Below are 25,175 nucleotides of genomic sequence, written 5' to 3'. Positions count from 1 at the left end.
AACTGACTGGCAATCACAATATAATGAAAGATTTACAGAATAATGACACATATGTTCCAATTTTACACCATTCATTGAACTGGGGACAATAATTCAAGGATTAAAGATGACAGGCTATGATAGGCCATCTCCTGAGTCCAAGGATCACAGCTCTATTCACATGCAAAGAGACTACACACACACACACACACACACACACACATACACACACACTTTGAAATTTATTTTTAATGACCAGACAGCACAAAAATTTTCACAGTAAGAAACCGATTCCTTCCAAACATTTCACAAGCTACCAATGACAATGGCACCAATAGTGTGCAAAAAACTAATTAATAAAAGCACAATCAATTCATTCACTGTTGCAACATCAGACAATGACAGCAGAATGAAGAGAGCAAGAGACAGTTGCAAAGGCCAGTTGAGAGAAACTATTCAGTCTTTCCTATGTCCTCCATACTCACAGAGGAGATGACAAAGAGCACCAGTTAATTAGCAAGAAGTAGCATCTCAAGGACCAAAGGAAAAAAAACTCCATTCACTTTCTCCGCTCACCTCTTGCTTATGAGGGAGACTGAAGAGTTCGAAGGAGGGGGGCAATGAGACGAGAGCAGGCTAAGCTCAGACTGAGAGCTGAGCTTCTGGCATGGAGCTGCCTAGCTTGATTTAATCTGGACAGTCATTCCTTTAATTTGCAAGGTCATTGTATCTAATGTGGGGGGGATTTCAATTGAGGCTGGTAAATAAGTGAAAGGCTTGGAGTGCGAGTCAACGATGTCCCCCTTCTGTCTGCTTGGTGAGACGCGGCTGTGGAGGGGGAAAGAGTATGAGAGGAGAAGAATAAAGCAGAGCGCGGGGATTTGGACATTTGGAGGATGAAGTTTTAATTAAGGCAATTCTCCTCTCTCTAAGCAGACTAATTTAGCCATACTTCCTCACAAGTGTATGAGACGATTGAAACAAGAAGCAAAGGAGAGGGCTGAAGGGCAGCCAATATTAGATCTATTGTAAAAGAAGATTTTGAAGTGCTTGAATGTGTCATTCAAGAGAAAAATAACTGTGAGAGGGGGAAAAAAGACAGCCGGACAGTTGGTGTGCTTTCAGAAAAGAAAAAAGGAAATGAATACAATCCTTATTATCAATTTGGAAATATTACTCTTAAAGCACAAAATTTGGTGTTAAAATTTAAAAAGCAGGTAAACTGGATTTTCTTTTACATTCTTTAGTGGTAAACGTGCAGCTTAGGAAACAATCCAATGACCCAAGGAATTAACATTTGCCATCGCACCAGGAGCAGAAGGGTAACAGCTTGCAAATAAATCTTGGATTGAGGGAACCTGGTTGGATTAAATGTTGTTTTTGTTTAACTTGTTTAAATGGAGGCCTGATCAGAGCAAAGAACTCCCTGAGGTGCACAGGCTGAGGTGCAGACAAAGGTAGGCCTGCCTGGGCTAAAGTCTCTGAGGACTCGGGAATATGCAAAGCCCTGCACCTCCAGCACCGAGGCTGAATTTGAATGGCTTAAACCAAGCAGCACCATAAGGAGGCAACAATCAGCTCCCCAAGCCACCGGGCTTTACATATAAAGGTTATAAAATGTAAATAGATGACAGTAGCTGGGATGTCAGGGGCTTAAGTAGGGAAATGCAAGTTTGTATAAAGTGTCAGCCAAACAAATAAAATGTATAAATAACTGTAAAGTTAGCCTTGGTGAAACCTGGGCGCGGGAGGGGAGTTAAAAAAAACAACAAAACAACTAGAGTAGAGTTCATTGCCTGTGATAGACAGTGTCAATCAAACCAGTGTGTGGAAAGCCTCACCGCCCAGGTCTTTGAGGACACATTGACTCCCTGTTCATCTTCACTGCACCATTCTACACTCCTGAGAGATGGCTACATGGGAACTGAGCAGTAGTTAAAATTATCCATTTGACCTTTTCTTCCATTTGACTCTGCCGAATACAAAACAATAATAGCAATAATAATAATAATAATTACATTTCATGCCTTATCCCATAGCATTTCTTTCAGCAGCAGTGAAAGTGTACTTTATTAGAAGTAATGCTGAACCATCATCATCATTAACATTTTTCTCCAAAAAAGTCAATATATACTAATATATACTGGTTCATGTAGGCTGTTTCATGAGTTATTATTTACAACTACAGATAAATTATTTAAAAGTTAATAAAAAAAGCAGATACAATAATAGCTGATGGTTTTCAAATTGCATTTTGCCAAATGCGGTACATCTGCTGATATCCACATCGACTTTTTGCATGCATGCTTGCAAGTAACACCTGTTCAAATGCAACTGCCCACAAGGACTGTGACTAAAGATGGAAGCCTGAAAGGATCAAGTACCTGAATTTGAAGATATAAGTTTATAGAGAATAGAAAATCCACTTTTACGTGCTTGAACCAGTTAATTTAAGAAGGAAAAAAAGGATTCAGTCTTTCCACAAATTTGCATATAACCCCCAAACATGATCTCTTCCTTTAGGAAAATGGATGAGCTAACAAAAATGACCAACAGTTTTCTTAACCATAACCAAGTGATTATAGCATTACTCAACTAACTAGCAGAGTATTTTTTTTTTTTTTTAAATCTGACAACGTACTAATGTATTAAGTAAATTCCCACCTACCAGTTGGGGTAAATTAGCCAGCTAATCCTGCTGTGTCAGTAAATGTCAATGTGATACTTCCTGCAGCCAGGAACCTGCTGACAGACACCACAACAGTGCTAACTAGGGCCTTTTAGAGATGCAGGATAATGGTTAGCTTGCCAGTACAACATCAGCATTTCAACATCTGTCTCAAAGGTCAACAGGAAGGAAGATGACAGCTATTTCCTGGTAATGCCAAACCAAGATGCCTGGCTATAGAGCTGCCTACCTGGTGTGATTATTTCATGTTATCAGCGATCTGAAGCTAGTTATGAATCTAAGAGCAATATAAAGTGGATGGTAACAGAATGCCAACAAGCACAACTATCAAAGGCCTAATTTGATATCATCTATATACATGTCAGAGATTAAAAACATAATAGTTTTTGATATGCCTGATGAGTAATGAATATCCAAATAGCAGCATTGTGCTTGCAGTGGTCAATATGGAAATGATGACTTTCCAAACGGCTGTGACTCTTTGTGAGAGTCGTGAACATTTGTAAGCATGAGAAGGTCGGGAGAAAAGACTCTTTTTCTTGGAGAAGTGTGGAAACTTTTTGGAGGGAGGACGGTTTCAGGGGTTGTGCTCAAATCTCTGGAAAATTCAAAGTGGGAGAGTGGAGGGGGTGGATCTGCCAGAACAGAAGGGTGGAGGAGAGGTGGAGGGAGGGGTGATGTATGGATGCGTAAGAGTAAGAGTTTATTCACTGGCGTCTGAGGGAGCCTTTCAGAGCCACTGAGTGAGTGTCTATAGTGGAGCAATCAACCATAGGACTAGAAGGCTTTATCTCTAAAATACAACCCCACCTCCACCACCCCATCCCACCCCACCCTTCAAACACACACACACACACACACACACACACACACACACACACACACACACACACACACACACACACACAGTCTTTCTGGTACCTGTGAGAGTCTCTCATGTGCGGCTAAGGGTGCCATTGAGGGAGACAGCAGGGAGAATGGCCCATGAGCAACAAACAATTCAGAGGAGTCTATCATTCTGTGTGGTGTTGTCTTAGGGATTGAATAGAACCACTGTGACCCCACCACCACCACCTCCTCCTCCTCTCTTCTATATCAACCCCTCCTATCTGCTGCCAACCACTCCACCATTACTATCTCCAACTTTCACAAGCCGCTCTCTCTTCAGGCATAGGCTGTCATTTTTATGGAACTAGAGTAATGTACGTTTTTAACACATCCCTTTTTTTTTTTTAAATGCGTCAGATATGTGCTCTAGTTTTTACTGTCTTGCAAGGCTGAGTTTAACGCCTTGATGCAGAAACATTCACTTGCCTCTGTTCCATATACTGTCTCTAAAAAGTGCACCATAGTTTACATAGCTCTCAGCTCTCAGTTTGCATACCTCTCAGAGTGCAGGTTTCCAGATGATTCCTGTATAAGGTTGGGATTGGGGTTTTAGGCAAATCCTAAAATCAGGGCTTGGCTTATGATATACTGAACCATTCCTCAGGATGACAGTGGCCCAAAGGCTAACTGCTTTAGCTTTTTTACATTTTTCTTTACATTATTACTGACATTTAATTGTAATTTTTTTTTAGAAGAAGAAGAAACTAAAGTTACATTTCATGATCACACAAACAGTAGGGTAAACTATATATCAAGCCATTCAGCAAAACTGTTCCCAATGTCACCAGACCTTGTATCTGCTAAAAGACATTTGGAAGTAAACAAACTGATGGATGACTGAAGCTCAGAAGTTAAGGACACTTGCTGTATATTCATTTTACAGTAATATGCTGTAATATTTAGCTACATACTTGATACAGTTAAATTAACAGCTTGACATGACAACGTTCATATTGTCATATATTTTTGTACAGCACATGCTTAGAATGCTCTTTTTTTCCTAATTACTGGATTAAAACTTTGGACATGTTTAGATGAGATCATTTGAAATGTGGTGGCAGATATGACTTAGAAAACTGATGAAGCAGTTGAACATTTTTCTGAATGTTCTGAATTAGCTCATAGACTGAAGATTTAACACTTGATAATTCTACAAAACTTTGTTCTAATAAATATTTTAAAAGTAGAAAGTTACACAGTAGAATAAATCAACTTCAATAAAACAAATATAGTATATGAAGTGCCCTGGCTTTTGTGACTTCATCTAAACTAAATTAAAAAGAATACCGTACTGTGTGTTGTGCTGAGAGGCCAAAGTGTGACTTGAAAATTAGAAATGTTTGTCTTCACTGGACCTTTGACTCCTAAGTTGAAAAATGGAGTGGAATTACTTTTTAAAATCAAACTTGTTGTCATTTTTTCCTGGAATAGCTGTAAACTCTGTATGTTAGCTGTATAAATCAACCCCATGGGCCAAAATAGTACTGTTCAATATCAATGTTTTACAGTAATTCATGTAGTATTTCTGCAACAGTCACAGACATGGAAGAACCACTGAGGATAACTTTGGGGAATTATTACTCCTATGCTATGTTTAAAGGATGGTTAAGAGTATAAGGCTGTAACATTAAGTAAGGAAAACTATCATAGTAATATTGCCCCTCACCGTATAAGGCTAGTTGAAATGCTGCTTTGCACAAGCTTGGTGCCTGATAAGCTTTCACACTAGACTGGACTGTTTAAACATTGAAATCTGTTAGCTGTAGCACATCACCCACACAAAAACCCTGGCATCTAGACTTTAAGCTCATGGCTCCACACACATAAGAAACTGGGGAGTGAGGGGTAAGCCTTTCCCTGGAACCTACAGGTGGATGCCTGGGCTGAAATAGGCATCAGCACAGACATGTGATGGGAGAGATGGGATCACCAGATTAGGAGGATATGTGGATCTATGGCATAAGTGAGGTGTGTAAGCATGTATGGTGCACTGCAGCTCAAGTCACTTGCCTAAAGTAGCTTTGCTCCATTTCTCCAACTTTCAGTTTATATTGATTGCCTGAATTAAATACAGGAAGAGGAATGCTCTTACCCTGAGTGGGTGAAAACAGCAGTGTATATCCAGAAAACAGGGCTGAAACCCCAGTGTCATCAAAGCTGGTCAGTTTTTGGTACAGTAGAAAGATGAGTATTGACACTGAGTAGAATAAATAATAAGCCAGATATTTGTTTAGTTCCCATTGTTTTTAATAAAATAACTTTGTACTCTGTTAAGTTTTCACGTTCCATATACCAGAAAGTCCCACTTTCTCTAACACAGCCTCCTCTATCGAGCTCTGGGAAAAGCAGGAGGAGCATCACTTATCCCAACATATGGTCCCGTGATCCCTTCTCCCTGATCTGTCGACAGCATCTGTTGCCAAGTGCATAACACAGACAGAAATTACAAACATTGTGTAGATGACACCAGGAGAAGACCAGGGGAGCACTCAGAGTTGGAAGCAAAGGTACGGAGAGGGCACGGGGCTGGTGGCCACTGGAGTAAGGTGGGGGTGTGTGTGAGGGCACCAGGAGGGCGTAAATAGAAAGGCATAGAATACAGTCATTACCCACCCAGGGCTATTCCTCTCTGGCCCATTAGCTGCTGGCGGCCGTGACCAATTGGGTTTTGTCGCTCCTAGCAGGGTCATCCAGTGGTGGTCTGGGCCTTTTCTATAATGGACGCTCACTCAGCCGTCCTCACACAAAACCTTTAAGAGGGAAAGAAATTCTCTCCCTGACTCCCTCTCCTCTCCCTCTCAGTTTAAAAGGAGCCAGTCAGGCAAGAAAGCGAAAGAGTGAAAAGTGATCATGAAAGGAGATTTGTTACAATGCGAGACGTGCAGGGAAGTGATCGTTTAGCCACACGTGGGTTGAAGGGGGACTCCATGGCGGTGGGTCTTGTTAACCCTCTTGACTTGTATGCCAGAAACCACATCAAATTGCTCTGCGCCTCAAAGTCTGCGGACGTGGTTCCTTGTGGGATAAGCTCACAACTTCACAACCTAGCGGCGTGTGTAATTTTCAAAGAGGAAAGGAGGACTTTGAATAGGTCATTGCAGATTATCCAGTGTGCATGAACACAGCACCTTGAACTTCGATGGTTAAAGCGAAGTTCGGTCTTTAAAAGAATCAGAAAAGATTACGAGTCAGTGGAAGAAACACAAATTCCTAGACATTGCCTTAACAGAATCATTGCCTTGAATTATCTTCATCATCGACACACTGCCACTTGAAAACCTGAAACATCTACTTTGTGGAAATCTGTATGAAACTCTCATCTTCATGGGTGAAAACCCCCCAAAACATCATAAGACTCTCCAGGCAAGATGTGGAAATGGGATATTCACACAGAGTGATATTTAATTGTGTGAACATAAATGCATATTGCATCTCATGGGATGTGCATCTGTCTGTGTGTGGGTGTTTTGGTTTTTTATGTTTTGTTTTTTGTCCAGTCCCAAGCTGAATAAAAGGCCAGTTAGCCACCTAGCGGGCTGCTAATTCTCCATGTCAAATACAATAGCTGCAATTATATGGTAATCAGTGTTGGTGGCTCATACCTTTCTGCTGCTTTTCTGCGAGTGTGTGTCTGGTCGAGCTGCTCCTCAGGGAGACGGTTAGTCACGGCTTATTATTGACCCATTAGACACCCGTCCCACTGCCAGAAAGAAACCAGTCAGCTCACAGGCCGTGCTGCATTTGCGGAACAATAACAGAGGGGAGAGTGAAAATAAAGTTAATCATTTTGTTATCTGTGGACAAATTGAACATGTCGCTGCCAGAGATGATTCTTTTAGAGGCACCATATCCAAAGTTTTGTATGCTTTCATTAAAAACTAACAAACTAATGACTTTAGAAGTCATAATGCTAGACTTTAGGCTCTTTTCCAGCCTGCACTAATGCATAATGAATTATTTGTGCTGGTAAAGAACAGAGGAGACTTTTCAAATCAGAACATACTAAAACTCCATGACCATATAGTAATAATGTAGCTTGATAAATCTAAATATATTAGCTGTCTAAAACTTTAGGAACTTTATGAAAAATATTCCCATGAAACATCTTAGTTATAGTTACATTTTACGTACACACCAGTCCTCCAACTCACAGTGTTGCTGCAAATAAAAATGAGCAGTTACTCTGTTTTATTTTGGAACCATTGAGTACATTTTTGCTGCTTTTTTTGTTGTATACACTGGAGAACAAACTTTACAAGTCAAAAAGAGATTATTATACAAAGGAGACTCATAACATGACACAAGCTTGTGAAGATATTCTCTCTCAAAACACATCCTCGTGTCTTTGTTGCTTCTTCTCTTCGTCCCATAATCGGCAACTGTGTTGTTTTGATATAATCCTCCAGATCTGTCAACTCAAAAGCTTGCCCTCTGCCCCACCCATCCGTCCATCCCCTCACCCCGCAACACACCCACACAGACCCCTCTGCCACCTCCTCAGCGGTCTCCACCCCTCCAAAGCAAAGCTCTCTTTGTTAACCTAATGTGCTTTTACCAGTTGCTTTCTGCCAGGGAGACATCTGCTGTGTGCAACCAGTCAATATTGTGAGGACAGTTCAAAGCAGCCAGTTCATTATCTGTGTCAGCTTAACAACCCGAAGGTAGCGGTCTAAGGGACACAAGGAGGAGGTGGTGGTGGAGGGGGAGGAGGGTGAAGGGTGAAGGGGGGGTACAATGTGTGAGGACACAATAGACTCCTCATTAACCAGTGATTTATCATGATGGGATGCCCGGTTCAACCTTTGCCCCCCCTCCCTCTTCGTGCACACACCTCTAGCACCCCTAGAAAAAGATTCCTATTGTTGGAAAAAGGGAAAAGAGGAATGTGAAAGTTGGGCTGAAAGCAAAATGATACAGTTAAAAAGTCAAATGAAAAGTTAAGGTGGGAAAGCATCCTGCATTGCTAAACTGTGCTCTTTTGAGCATGTCTAAGGTTAAAGAGTCAGAGAAGACCAACAGTCTAACTTATGAGCTTATCACATTTTTTTAAACAAATAAAAACAGACAAAGCCGATAGTTTCTCCGTTACATTTTTCAGTCTTCCCACTTAGATCTGAAACATTTAAACACACTTTAAAGTTTGAGACTTCTTTGATTGCCAAATTCTCTAATCCTGACAACTTAAGAGAGAGCCCAGAGGCCTGAAAAGTCAACTTTATTAAACATCACATGCTATATGACTCACACCGTAAAAAATTTGCCTTGCAACATACACACCCCTCCCTTTTCTGATTTCAGGCTATATGAAAGTCAAATCTCTCGGTCATGATGATATCATACATGTCAGAAAGCCTCTAAAGATGCTCCATGCATGCATATGCAGAGAGATCATAGTCCATCCTCGGCCGCTCTGCCCTCACACAGACGGAGCCTCCCTTTGCACATAAAGGCTGTATAATGAGCGTTTAATGTATGGCTTCTCAAAACGTGAGAGAAAAAGAATATTTAGCGTGGCCCATGTGGTGGTTTTGTAAAGCTGCTGCATGAAGGAACACACCCCTTTTCACTTTCTACTTTTCCATCCTTTCCATGCAAACCCCCTCTCTCTCCACCCCTCCCTCCCTTTCTGAATCCATTTGCCTAAATCAATCCCGCAGGAGGCGGTCGTGGATAATGTACCAGCCAGGGTTTGTAAACCGTTTTGTTAACAATGCATTTTGAAAAGAAAAGAAAAAGGAGGAGAGAGATAAAGCGAGACGGAGAGAGTGAGAGAAGGAGACAGGGGGAAATGGGCAGAAGGGTGCTGAAAAAGGAACAGTTGGGTGGGTGTGGTGCACTGGGCTGCTTCGGACAGGCCCTGCCGACTGGTGACACCCCTGTCCCATCTCCTCCTCCCTCAGCTAAAGCCTGCATCCGCCTAATTCGGCCCCAGTCCTCGCTTTAGTCACACCACCTGCTTTCACCATTCTTCACTAACTACACATCCACCCATCGACTGACGCGTTGAACACACAGAATAAACTCCTGTGAGTCAGCCTAAACCTCCTTTTTTATGTATTTATAACACATGTTACACAAGCAGCAGACTGATAGGCCCAGTGTAATAATAGTGATAAAAAATAAGCTGTGAAAGGTGATCAGCTCCTCAATTCCAGTGCATCATTTTTTGTTCGTTTTTTAGAGGGAACAAGGGAACACCTGAATACTCTGGAAAGTTTCATGTGATCATGCGGACAGTGAGAGGACAATCATACTTTTAAACTCAGCATCTTTTCCATTTTTATATTATCATTTGTGTATATTTATTTATTAAGCCTGCCACATCAAAACTGTCAAGATATTTGACATCCATAATTGAAAGCTTTCAAACTTTCCTTGCAAAAAGCACATGATCTAAACAGTCTGGTTTTGTGTGTGAAATTGTATGTGAGCCACTTTGTCACTTTTTAATGTTGTCTCTGTTCACTGCCACACTGGAGTGTAACATCAAGAAGCCATGGACATCACAAAACATTGCGTTTCCCCCTTGAGTTGCTCTCTTAGGCCTTCACTGCAGCCACCTTCAGTTGCTGCTTGTTTGTGGGTCTCTCTGCATTTGGCTTGATCCTCACTGACTGACTTGAGAGCTGAAGAAAAACACATTTCTTTGCCCTAAGAACTGTTGGGTTACTTTTGCCGTATGCTTAGGGTCAATGACTGGCAGTGGCTCAGGTGCTAGGGTGGGTCATCTGCTTATCAGAAGACAGGTCGATCTCACCCCAGCTTCTCCTGTGCATGTGTTGACATATCCTTGGGCAAGTATCTGAATGCCATGTTGCCCCTGATGCATCCATCGGACTGTGAGTCAGAATGTTAGGTAAAACTGCTTAGGTATAGGCAAAAGCATGTTATGACTCTGTGTGTGATTGGGTGAATGAGACTGTAGTAGAAAGGCACTACATAAGTACCAGTTCATCATTATCCATTTGCACTGTAAATAATGGCAAAATATCGTAATAATATCAAAGTAACATCAAATGAACTGCTAATTAGGATGAAAACAAACCGATCAACACATTTAAGCCCAATCACAAAAGCATCTTGCAAAACAAACAGACAAACCAGAAAGGGAGGCACAATTGTCCTCAAAACTGTACCAATTATATATTTTTGGCAGCCGATCAGTACTATTACAGGCTTTGCAACAGTTGAGAGGGAAATGTGGACAAAGCTGCTGAAGCTTTTTCAGTCCCTGCCGCATCAAATTACATATTAGTTAAAAGCTGTTCAAATATCGTGCAAAGCAGATCAGAGTTTTAATTCAGATAACTCCAGGTTTGGCAAACATTCAACATATTATCACTGACAAGACTGAAAGGGTTGTCTCTGTGAGCTGTGTTAGCAAGGGGTCATCTGCTTCAGTACAAGTTAGTAGTGACATATCCTATCAGCTGGGACCTGTTTCTCAATGTTCTCTTTGCCCAACTACTTTGCCTATCAAAGAGCCTTTCAGTCTGAGGACGCCTGAGCCAGTTTAACATCATATTCCCTTAGGATCCCTCAGATACCCACCAAAGCACCCATTACTGGATCATAAGCTTCAGAATCAGGCAACACTGGACAGGAATCCCCAGCAGAGTCCTGTGGATCTGTGCTGATTTGCAACATAAGCCCCCCTGTGATTGCCCATTAGCCCCTGTCCCAACTGACAGTGGCTAGTAGGGTAGCATGTGTAGGTCCAACCAGCTACTGTGCTTTCCCATTGAAGGTTTGCTACCATTACTTCCCCTAATTGGCTGTGAGGGGTATTAGTAGAGGTTGTGCCTTTGGGGAATTGATACTGACATCTGAACTGATGTCCACTTAAAATGAAGATGATGTTGAGTCATAGTGTGCTAACAGAAGAATATTCCCTTGGGATGCAGCTTAGGGTCTGATGATTGATGGGATATTCTAATACAAGCCCCCTTTGTCAAAACTGATTTTATGTTTGCTTCATTTTCCGTGTTCCTTACAAAAGCTAAAATCTTCACTTTACTGTTTTTCTTAGATTACCTCTAACCATATAAAAGTAACCCAGGTGTGTGAGAAATTCTGGACAGATTTAAAAATGTTTCTGCTTAATAAACAGCCATTTGATAAACTCAATTATGATGGATATAAAATATGCACCCAGCATTTGGAACATTTTTTGTGTTTGTGTAGGGACAGCTTTGTCGCAGGAACCAACTATGATGTGTGACATTGCATGCTGGGATACTATGCTAAATTTTACAAACTAGCATAATGTCCTTTTCTTGTGAAATTTAAAATAAGCTCTCTAAATTCAGTAGTAAACAGCTTTATGATGTCATTTCCTATTGCCTCTCTGTTTGCTTGGGAAACTCACATTTTTAAGCAATTAGGTAAAAATAAATACTCCATTATATATCCATCTGATATAAGCAAACTTTTAGATTGTTTTCTTCTTTCTTCTTTTTGATTTGCACAAACATTTTATGGTCCAAAGTTTGAACATATATAATAAATGCTGTGATTTTTTATTTTTTTTATTTTTTATTTTTTAATTGGCCGTTGACCCATCTTTGGGTCATTTTTTCACACATTGAAATCTGAAGTAATGGTTGAACATGAACATCTCAAAAACTATTAAAGCTAAAAGCCAGAAATTTTCACCGGCCCTTTGTACCATCAAAAGTAGCATCTGAATACTCGAGAAGTTTGTTTAATTTAAATTAGACTATCTGTTAATATTTCCGTTTGCTCAATTCAACATGAAAGTTGAGCAACAATAACATTTTTTTTCCTTCTGTGTTACAAGAATTTCATGTTAAAAATATTGTGTTTTATTTCTGCATTTTTGTGAAATATAATGATTCAGAAATTGTCACTAGTTATTAGTGTATGATCAAACATGGGATTTTATATGAGTACTGAAAATTATTTTATATTTTAACCTCGGAGGGAGACAGACAAAGTTAGACCAGCCTTTTTACAATGAAGGAGAGTTCTACAACAAAAAAGCTGGACAATTTGTACAAAAAACTCCACTGTCTCAGTATTACTACATGGAAACGTGTCTGGTTTCCTGTGCACACACAGGTCCGGGGATGCACATGATGGTATTGTCCAAAACAGATTTCTCGCAATAATCTTACTCCTGCTTTCTTACAAACTGAAAAGCATGCAAGGCACTTTTTTTTTTTATAGGACTTTGGCAGAAGCGTCAGATACCTGATCTGCTAACACTTTGTAAGCGCACCAGAGGCCACAACAGGCCCACTTGGAGCCACCCACAGTCAGAACTAGTATGACACATGAGCCAAGGGGCTCACAGTTTTTCTGCATGATGTCTGCAGATCAGAGGACACCAACACTGAGTGTGGTCCATCAACAGGTCTTCCTAATCAACCTCAGAGACCCCAGTCTTTTAGCCGCCAACTCTCAACATCTCTCGCTGTGTTTACACACACTGATTAGTTTGGTAAGTGCACAGAATGTCCCAAGGATGGTGATCTCTGAATCAATGTGCCCCTCAGTCCCATCCTTTATCTTTGCATCCCTCTGTCACAAAAGCTAGAGATCCTCTTGGAATCGGTGAGAGAAATTAGGGGATCAGAGTCGGCCTACTCTTGGGCAAACAGAGTGAACTAATGGACCAGCCGCTTTCTCCTCCCCTCAAATTATTAGTGCAGTGAGGGAATGTAGCCAGTCCAGTCATGATGTTAATGCTAAAGCTCACTAATCCCTTACACACACATTGGCTTCGCACTTGCCTTGATACACACATGGCTACTGGGTAATCAGCCCACCACCCATGCAGTGGGAGAGGATGGGAGAGTGCAAGACAGCCAAGGAAGCCAAGCGACTGAAAAATGTAGGTTTGAGAGATGTGGGGGAAATTCCCAAAAAAGGGGGATAACTTGTGGTCCACAACATTTTGGGGGTGGGGGACGTCTACAGGAATGCTAAGGTAACCTGTTATTGACCATTTAACATCTTTCCCCTCCTCTTTAGCAGTACATCACTGCTGAAGCTATCTCTTTTGGGTTCAGGTTAGCAACAGCTGGCTTGAGAAGTATATGTTAATGCCACTGTTTGGGAGGAGTACTTTGGGCTTATGAGGGATTAGCACTTGTTGGCCAGCCCTTACTCCCTGCCGAGCGAGCACGCTAATACAGGTGTTAGTAAACTGGCATTAGACTCCAGCTAATTAGCTTCCATTCAGCAAGTGATTGTCCAGCTAGCTCTGCCATTTGTCGTGGTGTTTGCTCATCGGCAGGGAGGTCTCTGTGCTGTGGTGGGTCTGCCATGATCCAGCATGATCTCCCTTTTTCCCTCCCTTTAAACCACCACAAGACAGCATGGCCCATCCAAAGGAGAAATTCAGGCAGTTTTATAAGACGCTAAGATAGAGAAACAGAGGGGAGGACAGAGTTTGACAGCATGAGTTTGGTAAAGCACGAGTTTGACAATGCTTCTTTTTCTTCACATTTTACCTTCCCTTCGCACTATGCCAGCATATCCTACCAGTAAAAACAGAGCATATGAAAATGTATATGAGTCACTTTGAAGACAACTCTGAAGTGAGTGCACCTGGAAAAACCACCAATCACATAGCTTATGCACACTACAGTAACTGCAGTAGGTTAAAGCTGAACGTGATGGATGCATAGAATTTGGATCATATTTGTAACTTTTACTATTCTAACTTTTTATTTCCAAGTAAGTTTTGTCTAACCTGGAGATTTCTATCATCTTACTACATGACCAGACCCTTAATTTAAATTACAGTACTGATATGTAAAGCAATATATATGCATATAGTCTAGTCTATGAATATAAATGTATGGGAGCAGCCCATTACACATAGTTTTAAATTGTTGTGAATTGTGATTTCGACCCTGAATTGGACAAGCGCTTTGGGTGCCTTGAAAAGCGCTATATAAATGCAATCCATTATTATTATTATTATTATTATTATTATTATTAAGCGTAATTTTGGGGATGAATGAATTTTTGGATATACGACAGTGTGCAAATACAAGGCTGAATTTCATTCATGGCACTACTTTTAAAAGCATGACTATGTCAAGATAACATGTTTTATTAGTGATCATGTAGTTTAAGCAAATACAATCCTACAAGGTTCAAAAGAAGTTGAAAATCACATCACCTGCAACTATTTGGCGACTTTATATTTTCTCTTCCAAAGATAAAGTTGTAATTTGTACAAAACATTAAAAATGTGGTAGGCTAGCTCAATAGGCTTATTACCATAAAAGCCTCATGTCTGCGTGTGTGATATACAAAATAATTAACTGATTAAGAATACAGGAGAGGGACAGGAATCGAAAGATAGGTATTACGTGCCCTTCACTGTTGCTTCATGTGGGAAAGAGACTAAAGGTTAGTTGGCTGACATTCCCGAATCCAATCTGCCGGGGATGTCGGCAGTTCAAAGGAGTCATTAGGCTTCATCCGTCCTGCCACAAAAGGGAGATTTAAGACAGCAAATAGATCTGATAGTGAAAACTCAAAGCCAAACACAGATATCCTCTAAGAGGCTTTGGTGTATTATGCTATTATTACATACAAGACCAAATAGATTTAACAGTTTCAAGTTTAATTTTCTCCTGGGAAAAATCCCATCCTATGATCATCTGTCTTTTTCATGTTAACTAATATTGAGAAAAAAAAAGGCAAATAGAAAATGTCAGTGACAGTCAATTACAATTTGCTATTTCAGTGAGTTCTGGAGGTTAGACACTCAAATAAATCCACATCTCAATTAATTATACATTTGGAATGCATTAAATATTGGAAAAGGGTTAGTAAACCCTAGCTAATATACGTGCAACAAGGGAAAAGGAAGGCCCTACCAGTTAGCTGTCTGACTTTAACAAAGCCAGACTCGTGAAATGGGCTCAAAGGCCAATACACATCCATTCAGACAAAGGCAGCAGAAAACATTTGGTAAGGAAACAACTTTTAGTAAATGGGAATGGAAATGTTGACCAAAAGGCACAATACAGCATATCAGCAGATTACTGACAAAAAAAAATCTGAAATAAATAATATAACCTGAAAATAAAATTGGAAATAAATATAAAAGTGCATTTGGTATCAGCCTTGCTCTTTAAAGTATTGAAAATTATGTCTTTTAAAAAAATCATAGGACTATCTTTCTGCACCTTTCTGCCTTTTTATGTCTCTTTATGACATCTCAATCCCAGCATATGGCAATAGCACCATTTGTTTATTATTTGAAAAATGTTATTATTAATTATTAGCTAAATGAATGCTTACTAGATATACTATATTGTTTCAACTGTATTGTTGAAACAATACAATATAGGCTAAAAACATTATAAAAATGAATGCAATCGCTGCTCATGGTTCTGTTTATGCTACACGCACGCATGCATACAGTCCACTATTTGTTATTTTTTTCCAGCAAACCCTGACAGACAAGCAGATGCAAAACCTCTCAGGTTAATTAGCCAAAAGCTCAGACCCTTTTGGCAGTTACCTCATAACTTCACTGTTAACATTCAGTTTCAGCACTGGCAGACTTGGAAACATGGCCTCGTGCTTCAAGCAATGTGAGACACTTTGATGTTCAAAGGTCCAGATAAATCATGTTGTTGTCTTGTTTAAACCTAGATTTCATACAGTGAAGTCTGTTTTCAGAGAAGATAATAGATTTTGCGATTTGTCTTATTTAAGTGCAAAAAGATGCAAAGTAAAGATATACAGTTTTAAGACAGCAGTAACCAGCAGGTCAGCCAGATGTGCATGGGCAATCTTAACTCTACCTGCTGGGAGCTGCTAGGTCCCCCAGACTCCTTAGGATCATCTATTGAAAAACACAGATAATCTGTTTGCTCTTCTAATGAGCTCATTGTTCCGTAAAGAAGGAAAAAGCAGGTGTCATTGCTGCTTAGCTGTGGCTCTTTGAGCAGGAAAGCTCCTCTGAGTCCAGCTGATACCTTGATTTGGCTCAAACATATTGCTAATGTCTGAGCCTGCAACAAAGCCAAGCCTGAAGAAGACTGGGCCTTTATCTTTCTATGCCATTATTTTTAAAACTTAAAACTGATCAGATGATTTGATGGCAGGTCCGACCTTTTAAGCCTTTAAAGTTAAACCTTCTCTTTTTTAATTTCGATGCACTCTGTAAAATTTGTAAAACATAGGCCGGCTGTTTTTGTGTGACTTGATTTTTGTTATATTTTATATCTTCTCTACATATTTACAGGGATTTTAGTTCAGAAAACACATGCTTTTCTTGCTTAGATGGAACTGCAAGGGGAAAGCTTTTTTGCATTGCACAGAATAACTTCTGCACAATGAGTTCTCTGTACTACATATATGTTTTTATGTTTTTATATATAGTGCAGTGAAGTGTATATGTCTTTATCATGCCAAAGTGCAAAACATGTGTAGTGACAAAACACTGTCGATTAATAAAATCAATGAATCAACTGGGGAGAAAGAAAATCCATATGATTTTTTTAACTAATGACACTGACCAGTAACAAGGTCACTTTAGGCATCCTAAAGTATTCATGGATATATTATCATTTGGACCACAGAACACAGTGGAGATGATTTCCCATTGAAATGCATGGCAACAAATGAATGTAAGGTCAGCAAAAAGACAAAAGACACATTTTTTCACTACTGTTAACATTATTAGACGCCGCAACATCTGATGGCAACAGTCGGCTTTAATGATGGAGCTTCACTCACATTTCTCCCTCACAGACGCACCATATATATCACTGAACCCTCCATCTTGATTAGACAGTGCCTTTCTAATTGAGCTAATCCCCCACTTCAGTTTGAGCGCTGTCCCCTGAGGTCTGACCCTCCACTCTGGCTGCCTCCTGCTCTCACTGTCTCAGCTCTCAGCTTAAAACTCCCATCCCCTCTGAGGCTCATGTGTAAAGCTGTTTATTGAGAGACAATGGGCAGCAGATTGTGCTGTCAGGCTCCATTAATTACCATCATTAGCATCACACTCCAGAGTCTGTGGAACTCGGGCCTTAAGCCTTAAGCCGTGTTGGTGTACAGATTGTGTGTGTGTGTGTGTCTGTATGTGACGTGTATATGCAGGCATGCATGTATGCGCTTTTTATTTGTCTTAATTGGTTGTATCACTTGTTTTATTTGCTTCAAAGAAATATACATTTCAGAAAATACACACACACACAAAATCTTAACTATAATTAGATATGTTCATTTTAGTTTGGTGTTCAGGGGTTCAATCATATGTCAGCAGTTAACACTTTGAAATGAAACTTTTAAAACATTGTATTTTCTACAGAAGATTACTTTTTACGATATTTAAATTGCACTCTGAAGCTGAAGTGTTGGCAGACTTCAGATAAGTTCAGTTTGATGTAAGCATTGCAGATGTTTTATGTGACACCTGCAGGCTCAAACAGTTATATTATATCTCATTTTGAACACAAATAAAATGTATATGAGGTGAAAACTGTAGTTTCCTAACTGCATAAGCCAAAAAAGTCTTTAAATATTTCTGGCCAACCAAATTTTCTACCTTCATCTAAAGTCAAAATAAAAAATTGAGAATTTGGGTATTAATTTAAGTACTGACATCAATGGCTAGGGGCCATTATATAACATAGAGCATAATAAATCATGATGCTTACCCACCAACTATTGTAAAAGTTAGTTTTGCACAACAATGTTTTTGTTAACATTGCATAACAAACCTGTTATGCACTGTTGGGTAAATGCTATAACTGTAAAGTAAAACAAACAACTGATGGAAAACCAACTCTTTATGATCCATATGTCCTTTTAGAGACTAATCAATGGTCAAATGCAATTGACCACTGACCACCATTGGTATTTTCACCTCCAACAGCGGAGTTCTAAAAGGAAATTGAACCACGTATCTGCCACGCACCCACCGAGGCATAAGCCTTCTTACTCCAACTTCCTGTCTGATCAATGTGAGAGACAATGACTCAACAGGTGCGACAGACAGGAGCCCAGCAGCAGCTTTCTTCCCTGCCGCTAGCTCCAATTAGCACCCGTGGCTAAGGAACAAAGAGGCGACATTTCATTTCAGCAGAGTGCCAGTTTAAGGCCTCTTCTCTCAACCTCAGCCTCTTTTCTTTCTGTCTCTTACTGCTGACATCTTTAAAGGATCATCCCTGGCTCCATCATATTCTATTAGATTGGGTCGATGCCTTGTGTTCAAAGTGGCAGGAGTGTTAAAAACATGGGGTGTTGATGAATTCATTGCATGTGACTGGACTTGCTTTCTTTGTGTGGAGGTTTTGACTAATGAAACCCCCTGAAGATCTGATAAAAGGCAAAGACATTTTTTAAGGTTTGGTCCAACTCTGGAACCACGCTGGATTTCTTCACCATAGACTAAAGTGTTGCTTTTCCCTACAACTTCCACTTTTTGGAGAAGAGACCTGGTGTATTATATTTCAGTTACAATTTTTCCCCCTGATTCACAGCACTTGCTGTGTAAATACCTTTGACCGATGTAAGAATACACGTAGTGGAGAAGAGTTTAGCTTTGATGGGTTGAGCAGGTGACCCATATGCTACAAGGCTAATGCAGAGCCTTATAGGTTCAAATCTACCCCAAGGCCCTTTACTGCATATCTTCCCCCTGCCCCTCTTCTTCTGTCTTAACCTCCTAAGACCTGAACTCTTTCTTGGCATGCATTTTTAATTTCTCTTTACTATTTTGGCTGATTGGGAGCTGATGAATGTAAAAACAAAGAATTACCTGATTTTTTTAACCTGATTTTTGTTTCTGAGAAAAATGAGATCCATATATGTGGACATTTGTTTTAAATTTTGATAGAACAGTGGCAGTATAATGTCCTTGTAAGTTGATATCAGGCCCTTGTAGAGCAAAATTTTGTATTTTGGTATAGACAACCCAAAATGTGATGTCCACGTATGTGGACGCCAGGTCCTAGGAGGTGAAGGTTTCTTTTAACCTATTTTTCCTCTAAAGCACTGGCACGACATGAGGTTGAACATTTTGTAAGCATATTTTCTATGTAACTTTCTATGCTTTTCAACAGCATGAGCTACTCTAACTGAGCGATTACAAGTGTGTTCAGCTCCAGTTAAATAGTCATTTACCTATGTATAGCTTACTGGTCTAGGGCTAACATAGGTCTAATTGACCGTTTTTGGTCTTTTATGGTGTTCTGTTAATGGGTGGGATATTTTAGAGAGCAAATGAACATTTTGTGCTCAGAGTTGATGTGTTACAAGCATGAAAATGGGGAAGCTGAAGGATTTGAGTGAGTTTGACATGGCTAGCCGACTGGGTCAGAAACTAAATTAAACCTGGGTCTAGCTCAGAGGGATGGTGGGAGTGTCTAAGTGTTTCAAGAATCCCTCTTTGACTCTGAACTACAACAAAACGATCTCATGTGTTTTACAATTGGGTGTAAAGTCTGGAATAACTTTTCCACTGTGATTGATCAGAGAGAAATCCAAAAAGTGGATGAGTTTAGATATCTGGGTGTCATCTTAGGTTCCCATCTTAATTTTAAAACTTTTAAAACAGGAAAGATATCCAGAACCATTAAGATCAACATAAACTGTTCCCGTTGTATAATGCAACGATGGTCTTGTCCTAGAGTTAGTGAGCAGAATGATTCTAAAAGCCAGCAGTAACAAGAAGAGTAGCTCATGGAGACTGCGAACTACCAAAAGAAAACATCATTTGGTCAATCCTCATTCTCACTCAAAGGTCCTCAGATTATTGGAACAGTTTACCATCTGCAATAAAAAATGTTTAACAGATCCTAGAGTTTTTAATTCCCAGGTGAAACAATAGCTGAAACAAAAACAAATCTCTGGACACTGATGTAAACCAGCCTGCTTTGCTGTGGCTGAATAACACGATACATCGCCATGTATCCCCCGTTATTAGGTATAGTAACTCTGAGTGTGTGTGTGTGTGTGTGTGTGTGTGTGTGTGTGTGTGTGTGTGTGTGTGTGTGTGTGTGTGTGTGTGTGTATTTGTGGACAGATTCGTTTTATTTCTGCTGTATTTTTAAAAAAAAAAGTCCAAACACAGACTGGGTTTTCTAGCCTTTAGCTAGAAGACCTTTGTGGAACTCGGGCCACAAACGGTTGGATTGTTTTATCATATAACATTGTCTTATGTGCTGTCCTTAATTAAATAAACTTAACTAACTAACTAGCTGCAGACCAGTCCTTGTTCAGTACATAAAGCAGCAAAAATGGATACATGAGCATCAGAACTGGACCATGGAGCAAAAGAAGGTGGTGGCCTGGTTTGATGAATCATGTTTTCTCTAATGTCACATGGATGGCCGCGTGCATGTATGTCACTTAACTGGGAAACGCCTGGCACCAGGACGCACAATGGGAAGAAGGCATGTTGGCAGAGGCAGGGTGTTGCTTTGGGCAATGTTCTGCTGGGATACCTTGGGTACTGCCATCCATGTGGATGTACTTTGACACGTTGCACCTACCTAAGTCCTGCAGAGCATCTACACCCTTTCATGGAAATGATATTCCTGCCCTTGGCTGTGGCCTCTTTCAGCAGGATACTTCTCTCTGCTACACAGCAAAAATATGATGCTGATGCGATTAACATCAGCATCAACTAATTAACATTAGTTTACCAAGAGCTTGAAAACGTTGAATGTCACACCCTTAAACTGTACACCTCCAGTTTCTGCAGCATAAACCGCTTTACTGTGCGGGGCAATGCAAAGACACACTTTTGTCGCAAAACCAACAACAACAAACAAACACACACACACACACACGTCATGGTATAGGAGATATAAAGATTGTGCACAAACTAACAGCTGGATGCATTACAAATCGCTAGCGCGCATGCGCATGCGCTGTCCGTAAAGCGTTGTCTGCGGCGGAGCTGAGCGAGGCGTGTTTATACCACCCCTTTGGTTTGCTTATATATCATGCTACGGTTTAATACAAACATAAAGTTAGTAGTCTAGTGTGAGTTGGTTTCGTGTATTAACCTGTCAGCGGCACGCTGTCGTTTCAAATTTCTTCCTCGGCCTATCAACGAAGCAGGAAGACATCCGTTTGTGTAACTATGAAGCAACCAGGAAGTGTTGCAGCACTTTAATCGTTGCTATCAGCGATGCCTGTTATTAAACTGCTGTGCACCACCCTGGGGAAGACGTTAGGATTTTTCACTGTCCTGGTTGTTTTCATCGCAGCGACCTTAAATTATTTCGAAGATTCCGAAACGGTTAAATACACGAGGTAATGACACGCACTCGTCTTTGTTAACGTTACCGAATTTATACTCAAAACCGAGCTGTACATACATGCTAAATATACCACTGTCAGATCGGTCAAGCCAAACTCCATTTGGGAGTAGATGAATTTAAAGTGATCTTTCCTCTTGGTAGTCGCAGTCCCCTTAACACCGATTTCTGAATTCCGTAAATTTAGCACAAATAATCATAACTGGTAGTCACTATTAACCAGTATTTAATACTTTGTTTCACCCTCGATTATAGCTGTCCACCGAGGTGCTAAACGGTACTGTTCAGATTTACATGTGCATTAAACGCGTGATATTTACATGACTCTGTTGTTAACAGTATGGCTGAGGACATCAAGACCCTAGAGGAAAACTTCAGGCAGCAGAACAAAAGCTGTTTCATCCTAGGCGCTTCAGGGGAAACTGGCAAGCTGTTGCTTCAAGAGCTGCTGGAGCATAATATCTTCTCTAAGATTACTCTTATTGGAAGGAGGCAGCTCACCTTTGAGGGCAAAACTTATGAAAACCTGGTTAGTGGGCTGATCAGTTGACCAAACCTGCAATAATAAGGCCCGTAAAAAATTTTTTTTTTCTTAAGCACTGTTTTCTGTGGCCCCAGGTCCAAGAGGTGGTCGACTTTGAGAAGCTTGATGATTATGCTGCTGCCTTCCAGGGCCATGATGTTGGATACTGCTGTCTGGGAACAACCAGAGCTAAAGCAGGAGCTGTGAGTGGTCTCAATCCAACACGGGAACTTGACAACCAAATGATAAGATTTTACTGTTTCACTGTGGCTGTCGGCCATAGCCAAACCTTAGTTTGTGAACAGTAACTATGACTCAACAGTAACAATAACTGAGCCGTTTCACCCACATTAATTCGGCTAACATTTCCATTAACACAGCTAATAAATTGACAAGGCTCATGGGCTGTTTTATAGACACTAGCTTATTTTGTAATATCTTTTATGCCACTAAGTTATAAAACATTGCTTTGAGGTAATTTAGAAGCAGCAATGTTATTACATATCATGTCTCTCAGAGCACTTCTAAATCATGGAGGTATTATTTGGCTACAATGACTTATTTAAGAGCTCCTAATGAAAAATACTTACCCATATTATACATATGGAAATGATATACATCAGTGACAATCACCAAAGTTAAAATGTAAAAAATGTTGGTCTTTTTTGGGGGTCCTATTTCATTAACTGCATTCTTCTGTTTCAGGAAGGATTCGTCAGAGTTGATCATGACTATGTTCTAAAATCAGCTGAGCTCGCCAAGGCTGGAGGCTGTACACAGTTCCACCTGGAGTCTTCCAGGGGAGCAGATAAAAAAAGCGGCTTCCTTTACCTCAAAGTCAAAGTATGTTATTGACTTAACATCCTGAAATTTCCTTAGCTAAACTTTCTTGGAGTCCTAAAATTAATGACTGTTCTTCCAGGGACAAGTAGAGGCAGACATCGAGGCCCTTGGTTTTGACAGATTCGCCATTTACAGACCAGGGTGAGTGATCTCACTTAGAACCTCTTTTCAAAAAGAAGCAAGACGCTGTGTAAAAAATGTAAACAGGAGCAGGATGGAGTGCTTTTTAAACCATCAATTTATTTGAAAATAGCACATAGCCCCCCAAAATTACACGAGTCATCACAAAACAAACCCTCTTTCTTAGAAACTAGATTGTACTGGCTGTTACAGAGCCTGTAAATATACACTCACAAGACATTTTATTAGGTACATTTAACTGCTCAACTTAGCATCAGAATGAGGACGAAAGGTAAATTGAGTATGAACATGGCTGTTTGTACAAACTCGTCTGAGTATTTCAGAAACTGAGGTCTTAGTTCACACAAGCTCACCAAAGCTGGATAATGGAAGATGGGAAAAATTAGTCTTTATTTCTACTGTGACATTTTTCATCGCATAAACAAGATGAAATCATGGACCCTTCCTGCCTTGTATTAAAAAATAATAACTAAAGGTCTAAAGGCCAAAGCGAGTACAACCAGGTATCAGCGAGGTATACCTAGTAAATAGGCTGCTGCAAATTACATGAATTGAAGGGATGAGGAACACCTACCTAGAAAATATACAGGGCTGTGGCTGCATAGAGTTGATTAGAACAATAAAAAAGTAAAATCTGGGATGATCATTCTCTAAAAGAAGAGTCGTGTGTGACTTCTGCTAATGTGGCAACAACTTAGGGAAACTCACAATGAACATGGCACAGTGTGACTTTTCTGTAATTAAACTCTTGTAAATTCATTCTTCTGAAGTTGAAGTGGCATTTCATCAGTCAGTGTGATCTAACCAAATACAATCTCTCAGTCTCACCTTTTGTACTTCTCCTCCGCAGGGTTTTGTTGGTGGATAGGCAGGAGAGTCGTCCCACTGAGTGGATGGCGAGGAAGTTCTTTAGCGCCGTTTCTGCTGTGGGATATAGATCCATGTCTGTCCCAATCCAAGAGGTGGTCAAAGCAATGGTGTCAAACACTGTGCTTCAGCCCGAGCAGAAGATGGAGATCCTGGAGAATAAAGACATCGCCACTCTGGGGAAAAGTACAGGGAAATAAGAGAGCAGGAAAATTTACAGGGGTGGGAAAAAACATGTTCAGTTTGCACTCAAACTTTCAGAGAGACACATAAACCTTTACATTTGACAGGAGACACCTGTGATGCTGTGAATAACCTAAGTGGGTGGTTATCTATAATTCATCTGTATTTAAAAAAAATCATCTGTGTTTAAAAAATATTTGGGGTGTCTCTATATTTTCAAGTCCTATAAACTTGTAAGAAATTGAAGCCAAGTAACTTTCCAAAAGTATAAAAAACTCAAAGGTGTGTATGAGAAGTTGCTTAAAGATAAATATTAACTTTAGTTTCTTTTTTATTTAAGGAAATGTTATTATATCCTCGAATGCCCATCAAACCAACATCATGGTGTTTTGCAGTTGTCAGAAATCCAAAGGTTTTTGTCTTTAAAGAAGTGAAAAAGAAGTAGTAGTGCCAGGCTTTTCAGTCTTCATCATTTGTGCTCCAACATATTAACCACTGCCTTAAAGTAAACGTTTACTGAACACTAGATTGAGATAATGACATTTAACCTGTTCATTAAATTATAATACAAATGTAACTATGTGTGTTTAATTCAGGGAAATGTTTCCATATCTGCAGGATGAATGTATGGATCAATGTAAAGATATCTTGTGTGCATAGGCTTTACTTTGCACACACCAAGATCCCAATGTGTGATGCATGTATTACAATTTCTGTACTGGAGGTGCTGCATAATTGTCATATTTACAATAAATGTACTCATGACAGTTTATACAACACGTCTCATTTA

At 40.0% G+C, this 25,175-nt stretch overlaps 1 protein-coding gene and 1 long non-coding RNA gene across 2 annotated transcripts; one reads left to right on the top strand and one right to left on the bottom strand.

Annotated features, from left to right (window-relative positions):
• Nucleotides 1-5,797: 5,797 nt before the first annotated feature.
• LOC146719129 (uncharacterized) lies at nucleotides 5,798-21,638 on the bottom strand. The gene is made up of 4 exons (XR_014920999.1): nucleotides 21,574-21,638; nucleotides 21,055-21,163; nucleotides 7,159-7,291; nucleotides 5,798-6,716 (listed from the first exon to the last, which is right to left on the bottom strand). It is a non-coding gene; the product is annotated as an uncharacterized LOC146719129 (long non-coding RNA).
• Nucleotides 21,639-21,684: 46 nt separating this feature from the next.
• Nucleotides 21,685-25,175, top strand: htatip2 (HIV-1 Tat interactive protein 2). The gene is made up of 6 exons (XM_085460670.1): nucleotides 21,685-21,823; nucleotides 22,168-22,357; nucleotides 22,447-22,554; nucleotides 23,057-23,194; nucleotides 23,274-23,335; nucleotides 24,186-25,175. Exons 1-6 carry the CDS (start codon nucleotides 21,699-21,701, stop codon nucleotides 24,400-24,402), a joined length of 840 nt encoding a protein of 279 aa, XP_085316796.1. The 5' UTR covers nucleotides 21,685-21,698; the 3' UTR covers nucleotides 24,403-25,175.

Source organism: Copadichromis virginalis, linkage group LG1 (assembly GCF_057382275.1).
Source record: "Copadichromis virginalis isolate Kocher_CV1m ecotype Utaka linkage group LG1, C_Virginalis_male_GT1.1, whole genome shotgun sequence".
Lineage (NCBI taxonomy): Eukaryota > Metazoa > Chordata > Actinopteri > Cichliformes > Cichlidae > Copadichromis > Copadichromis virginalis.
The sequence above is the reverse complement of the archived record's forward strand: the minus strand, read 5'-3'. Positions and strand labels throughout refer to the sequence as shown.